The sequence below is a fragment of the Dinoponera quadriceps genome, unplaced genomic scaffold (assembly GCF_001313825.1).
Source record: "Dinoponera quadriceps isolate SergipeBrazil2010 unplaced genomic scaffold, ASM131382v1 scaffold4585, whole genome shotgun sequence".
NCBI lineage: Eukaryota > Metazoa > Arthropoda > Insecta > Hymenoptera > Formicidae > Dinoponera > Dinoponera quadriceps.
This window is the reverse complement of record NW_014559030.1, coordinates 173,182-180,591: the sequence shown is the minus strand read 5'-3', so window position 1 is coordinate 180,591 and position 7,410 is coordinate 173,182. Positions and strand designations below refer to the sequence as shown.

The 7,410-nt window shown below is 47.1% G+C and overlaps 1 protein-coding gene across 2 annotated transcripts in view; it reads right to left on the bottom strand.

Moving 5' to 3' along the window:
- The window catches only part of LOC106750161 (transforming acidic coiled-coil-containing protein 2), an 11,150-nt gene that overhangs the window by 3,306 nt on the left and 434 nt on the right, over nt 1-7,410 (bottom strand). The window contains exon 2 of one of the 2 annotated variants that reach the window (XM_014630292.1): nt 6,436-6,610. In XM_014630292.1, the coding sequence (XP_014485778.1) occupies nt 6,436-6,549 (114 nt within the window). In that variant the 5' untranslated portion in view covers nt 6,550-6,610. Of the gene's footprint in view, nt 1-235; nt 410-6,435; nt 6,611-7,410 lie in introns of those variants that run through there. The other variant, XM_014630293.1, reaches the window with a different exon arrangement.

Sequence of the window (7,410 nt, the reverse complement as noted above, 5' to 3'; positions counted from 1 at the left end):
GGGGGGGGGGGGAAGAGAGAACGTCTCGCGGGAGTTGAATGGAGCGTTCGCCGGACACGTTTCGCGTGAGAATGGGAATCCGTTTTCGATCGCACAACAATCCGATGAGTTCGTCGGGGCATTGAAAGAGAGAAAGAAAGAAAGAGAAAAAAAAAAGAGAGACACCCAGCGACCTTCGCACGAGACTGAACTGGCGATCGCCAGCGCAAGGAAGGAGGTGTACGACGCAATATACCGTCGGCGTGGGCGACGAGGACGCTCTCGAACGGTGCAGAAGCCGGTTGATGTACTCCATGCCGAGGTAGCGGATGAAGAAGCCCACGAGACGTTGACATTCACTGCTCTCGCGGGGACACCTCGCGCGCGCGCGCGATCACGTCGCCTGAGATCAGCTGACTGACAGCGCGGGTCCGGCGGTTTTCGAGAAAGAAATTGCGCAACCACCTCTCGCGCTCGGGCTAATTATAAGACGCCGATAGAGACGGAGAGCGGGAGAATGTGGAAGAGAGAAAGGTTCCAACCGGCGCGAGTGTGCCGCTCGTTTCCGCGAGACGACGGCGAGAGAAGGTGTCCTTCTGGAGAACACACATCGAGGCTGGCCAGCGGCGGCGGGAACAAGAGACGCTGGAAATCTTCTAGACGTCTTTGGGCAGCAGTGCGCTCAGTGTAACGGGACCGGCGGCGAGCTTCGGGGATCCATCCGAGATTGAGCGCGCGATAAGCGTGCCGAGGAGTGATCGCGGAATTAAAAGGTCACCGGAATCCTCGGCCGGAAAGGACCGGAATAAACAACGTTCGATTCGACCGCTCGTTGCGGTCCGCGCGACTATTTATAATTGACGACTAGCGAAGCGCGCGGGACTTGTAAGCGAAACGTTCGGTTCCTGCGACTCTGAGTAAGAATGAAAATTCGTCGATGAGAAACGGAAATTCGATGACCAGAAGTGACTTCTCCGTTGCGGTGACTGAGAACATTTCGCGTAAACATTTAGCCGCATTAAGACCGATATTCGCAGACTGGTACTCGGATTTTATATTCAAGACGGAAGATGAACGTAAAAACATAAAAACATCTTATATGTAAGATCCGACTATGAATATTGGTGGTTATATAGTCAGATCTTATATTTAAGATCGTCGTAAATTCATCCTCAGATGCTTCGTAATCAATAAAATGAGCCGTGCTGCGTTTGAAGATGAACTTTCGACGATTTTAAATACAAGTTCCGTCTGTGAATATTGTAGTGAGTATTATAGTTTTAAAGGCTCGGAGAAAACTCCAGTTTTTACAATTTTTCATTTTTGGAATTTTTCGGTTTCTTTCAACGGAAAAAATGAAAAGAAACGAAGTTTTGCTAGCTATAATGAATGCCAACCTAAAACTCGGTTGAGACGACAGAGAGCGATCCTGCAAAATTCCTTCTGCTTCTACCGCGTGTTCATCTGATCTCCACCCAGCCAAAAGAAAATTCAGTTACACTAACGGAATAGTTTCCTCCGTATACGAGTTCCGAACGCTTTGAACTTTTTTTTTCGCGCATTTCGAAACACAAACAATGGTGCAACGAGAGACCCCGTTTTCGAGAAATGATTGGTTGCGTCTAAACTGCGTTGAAGAAAAAAGTAAACAAGCCGTTTTGAAACTCACGCGATATCCAACGTCGCCGACAACGCACGAATTGCACACAAAAAAATACATACTACATTCAAATAAATGTTATATTATTTCAAATATTTCGTAAGTTTATATATCCGCAAATATATCATAAGTTCGTCATAAGCATCAAATTTATTGAAAATATTTTCAGAATCCTAGTAAGTTTAGTACTTCAATTGATCGAAATGAACTTTTCTTCGATAAAGTTTATAATATTGTTGACAAAAAGAACAAATTCCTCTTTTGAATAAATAATACGATGAATTTCTTCAATATTTGTGATGTGAATATATTTAAGAACATCGTCAAAAAAATATTCCTTGTTCATTACTTCTGAGAGAAGAAAAATAAGCCGAGTAATTGCTTTTCTTTGCAAGTACAGGTGATAAGTTTTCTCTGTGTGCGCACGTTGGTTAAGTCAACACGATAAACCAACATTATGCAACTATAACGACGGCAGGAAGGAAAGAAGGACGGCCGAGAGACGTCCTTACTGCACGAGGAGCTCCCGATGAAGCGATCTTATCTCGGACGCGATAATTGACTGACAACCGAGTATTTGCGCTGCCGCTTGCAAGACGGCTGCGCTCGCGTGAGAGACCCGGTTGCAGGAGAATAATTAATGAAACGATAATTAGACGGCTCTTTCTCGTTATCGCCGGCCGAGTTACCTTCGGCAGAAGATTCCCCATGACCCTCGAGGGACCTCCGCTTTCGGCTGTCGCCGACGCGCAACGTGCTCTCATATTTACACGCCGGGTTCACGGAACCCCACGACGAGTGACGGTCTTCCCCTTCTACGTTTTTACCCTTGACACGGATTGTCCTCCGCCGTGGAGGCACTCGGCGCCGAGATCTTTAAATCCGACGCTGACAACGTAACACACCCTCACGGAACGTGCCGGCGCTACGTGACGCGGATTCCTCGCTCTCATTTTCTCCGATCGCGAGAGCGAGCAAACGGACATCATTTTCGACAGCTTGACTTTCTCTCTTTCCGGCCGAGCACCGAGAAACCATGACTCATTGCATTCGTCAACGTAACGTCTAACGTAACGCGCTGCTGCGATCGTCGTGCTCGAGAGCATCTAATCCTTTTTCCAAGTGTTGTTTCACCCGAAGGAGGGCGGAAAAACCGATCGCGCCGCGCCAAGTGTTAAGGCGTGAATCTTTTTCCTTCTCCTTTTTTTCTCCTCAAAAGGTCAGGGGTCAACGAACGAGAGACAATGCGCCGGGGTAGACGTGCGGACGGACGGCAATCGAGCCTAATTCACGGAGAAACGCGCGTCTCTCGCGCTCCTTATTCGGCGCGCTCTTGACACATCATCGGGACTGCGACCACCGCAATGACTCATTCTCCTTTGACAGAGGAAAAGAGCGAGAGGACTATCTCTCGGGGTGTGTCTCTCATCCCTCTTCTGAGATAGGCTTCTCTCTCTCTCTCTTTTTCTCGAAAATCTCCTGCTCTTAAAGCGTGCCACTTAACGCTTAGATGCAAGTGATGATGGTTTTCAGCTACATTAGACGGCGCATGCTATTGGCCTGCAGTACCTTCGTAAGTAGGTGCGCACTATTCTTATCGCGGCAATGTTGCGTCATTATATCGGGGATCGGATATTGACCCTTGCGAGGAAAAAAATATATTGATCGGTAGGCTTATATATATAGAGAGAGAGAGAGAAATTTATCAGATAAAATTGAGACATAATTATGACAGAAAAGGCAATTCATCGTTGATAAGAAATCGAGCGGTGCAACGGCACGAGCGCATGAATACGCATGATCTGTAACATGGATCCTTTTGCAAATCTAGTTAAATGGCACGCTTGACTACATGTATGACTAACAAGCACACAGGTGACCACAGACAACGACGAAGAGCGATGAAGGAAGGCCAGGGCAGGAAGATACGAGAGAGAGAGAGCGCGATAAGACCGCGCGGCGAGTGTGAAATCCAGGTCCTTCCCGATCAATTCCAGAACTCGACACTCAACGTCGACGTTCTCCGCATCGCGCCCCGAAAATCACGACGACCGACGCGTGTCGGCAGCGGAGATTGGAGGACGTGGCACGGGCCCAAAATTAGGGCCCGCGACCCAGGCGGCAGATATCGCTGGTGAAAAATCTAATATTAGACCAACGCGCGTTTCTAGTCGATACTCCAGACGTCCACCACCACGACCATCACAACTACTACTACCACTATCGCCGCCGCCGCCGTCGTCGTTAGTGACGACACATACGTGCATGTGCACGCGCAAGAAGCCACCGCCGAGGAGGAAGAGGCCGGAAAGGTGCAAAGGGAAAGATAAACGCCTCACCTTTCCACGAGCCTTTCCTCGGGAAGAGATCCTCAGGCGCGAGAAGCCTCACAGGACGACGTCGTGATGCGTTAATCGGACTTTCGGCAAAGGCTGCGCCGTGAGTAACATCGCCTCCACCGCGCCACGGTGATGCGTACTAACATTCCCTGCACCGAGCCGCGGTACCGTCCAGCCGCGCACACGCCGTACGGACATTATGCCGCAAAGATCACCAACTATGGAAGTGGTGGGAAACAGGACTATCGGCCGTCGAGCCGCGTGCGAGAGCGGCGTGGCGCTATCTGGAGCAACGCGGCAATACTCGGTGATGAAGCGTCGCGCGATAAAGCGAGTACCCGCTAAGTGCACGACGTAGCGGCCGGACGAAGAGATGCACGGAGGAGAGCATCAACGAGACGGCTCTCGAGGAAAGTGCGCGTTGATAATGTCTCACTTGGGCTACATTCCAAAACGCTCTCGAGAAAAATTTTATCCGGTAGAATGATAGAAAAGGAACCAATCGCCTGTCGAGTTTTGAAAAGTACGAATAATGATGTCTTGATTTTTGGATCAATCTCGAGGAGTGTTAGTTCTACGTTAAGTCAGTACCTCCCATTCTTAATCGCAATTTTGTGCTAAACCGCTGAGCACAAAAATCGGGAATATACTAGTATAATTAGCTTACAAAAGGCGCTTAATTCCTATGTAAGTGCACAGGAGAAAAATATTAAATTCAAGTAAATAATTACTCCAATACTTTTTTAAGATAAGATTGTTAGCTGAATTATAATTGTTAAAACTCAAGATATATATAAGATTGGAAGAACTCATGTTGGCTCCGGGAACCTCGCGGTTACTTTCCGGAGATATCAAATTGCACGAAGTAATTCACACAGTAATTTTTTATACGCGCGAGCACTCGGAGAAATTCATCAATGATTAGTGGTCGATTCGGAGCCGAACCAGCGCTATGCAATCTCTAACATTCACATAATGTGGGCGATGAATCGACGTGGTGAAATAAGTAAATTGCTTGGCAACACCAGCGACTGATTCGCGCGCAATCACGACGCGGAGGAACGCATGGCGAGATAGAGTTATCGTGTTATCGCTATAAATATTTTGTTGTACAGGAAACATAATTCCACTGGTGTGTTTTTGTTGCCTAGAGACCAAACGAAAACTCGGTTGCGGGAACAGAAAGATTCTTGCAAGAGGTTTTTACTGTAGTTTTGAGGGCTCGGAAAAAACAGTTTTTTTCCCATTTTCTCGCCGATTTCTTCGATTTCCGCCTCAAGGGTAGAAAAATTCATATATCGATTGATACATGTCACATTAATTTTTTCCATAAACAAGATAATAAGTCGAAAAATTTCGCGGAAAAATAATTTTCTCTGAGCTTTCGAAACTATCTAAGTACTTTTTACTAATCTCTAACTAAGTTTTTACTCAGGCAATTGTTCTCGGTGGTCTCGCCGAGTTTTCATCTGATCTCTACTCAGGGGACTACAGGAACTGAGTCTTTTTTTCCCGTGTGAACTCGCGCATCTGGTCGAAAACGTTCAGCCTGATTCAATCTCGCACGATATGATGCCATAAAGAAAATTATCATGCTTTATGCGAATCGCGTAGCAAATTGTAAGACCTCACATCCGCTTGGCAAACACATTGGATTTCACTCCACGCGCGTGACGCACCGTGCAGTCACGCGAGAAACAATAGTCAAAATCTTCTGCTTATATATCTCATTGCAGTTACATTTCGGTTAATCAATCTCCCATCGTGCCCGAAACGAATTCTAGCTGAACGAGGTGATAAGATCGCATTTCAGCTGATTCGCATAAACAATAGTTAGAAGTCATGCGCACATAGCGAAGGAAAGCAAAATGAAATTTATTTGAATTACAGATCACAATTATCCCCTGATTATTTCTGGAGAAAGCGCTCGCGAATTCGGAGTCGCGTGTTTTCTTGGTACCGCGCGGAGAAAAACATTTTTCGGTGATCCAGCGCTGAAACGCAAGCAGAATCCGATCGGCGCGGCCAAATCCGCGTTCCTCGTGCGCGTCAAAGGAATACTCCCCGCATGGCGGGAAGCGAAACTTATTTTTGTTTCAAGGTACTCCTGGAGATACGGAGTTTATTTATAGGAATACATTCTTCGCGGCCCGACTGTCAGACGCAAAAACAGAGAGGGAAGCGCGAGAAGAAGGATGAGAGGAGGAGGCGCGGGCGATAAGAAGTGCGACGACGACGACGCTACCGGCTGCCGCTTTTAATTAATCTCTTGCGCAGTCGTACTAATTAATTTCGCCGGGAGCAAACGTGACAAGTGTCGTCGTTCGCGAACACGCCGTTCTCGCCGTGCAAACCTCGTCGTCGTCGCGTACGAGATCCTCTGAATTGCGCACAATGCAAGACGTACGGAGAGCAATGCTGAAACGATGAAAGATTCGATAATTCGTGAATGAGTACCTTTCGCCGAGGGAGATGATTCTGCGTCGAATTGTGGAGGGTTGCGGTGATCTCTTTCAGCACGACCCTCGTGCCTTCGCGAATAGATCCGCCGACGCCTCTCGGGCTCGACATTTCGTTGATAATTCTCTGCTTCCTATCGAAGAAACGCCGAAAATTCGTCCGCCTCGGTCTCCTAACGGGAAATATCGCAGATTTATGCAATTTCTCTTTTCGACGAGAAAAAATCGGAGAATATTCATATACAAATAAGACGCGACGTCCGAATATTTCACGTTTCGTGCTGCCGTTAAATTGGCCGCGAATATCCCGAAATGTGTTCTTTTCACACGAGAAAAGCTGGACGTTTATTCTCGCTCGTGTTACTCACACGAAGTTGCCGTCTCGGGCGAAACATCGGCGGGTTTTTGCCGTAGGATCGAGTTTACTATCGAGCGGAATTTCACGAGAATTTTACGATAACAGATTTGCTCGTTCCAGCTGCTTCCACGCCTCGTTATTTCTCCCTCGATCGCTCAACTCAAGTACGCATCCGTTTCATGCGCCGTATCCAAAAATTCCAACTGAAACAAACCGCATCCAAAATCGCCGCGGAATGACGCTGACTTTCCTCGAAATCCGATTTTAGATCGTAACCGACGATTAATTATAATTCCCAACAGCAGTGTCCACGTGATTTATCCCCCAACAATACCGTTAATTAATATTTTTTATATAAATAATATTTACTTATTTACTTAATATTGATAACGCTGTGTATATCAGTAAGATAGAACGGTTGATACTTGACGGAGAGCGACCTTCACAATCGATACAAACAAGAAAGAGAGAATTCCCTCTCTCGTTTCGACAACAAATTGTCGTCCCATCATCCACGCTGGCTCGACTCTGTCAGTCGAGTTAATCGTCGATTAGATTAGTCGGAATCTGACGAAAGTCACCCTGACTCGTCTACTCCCTTCCCCTCCCCCCCGC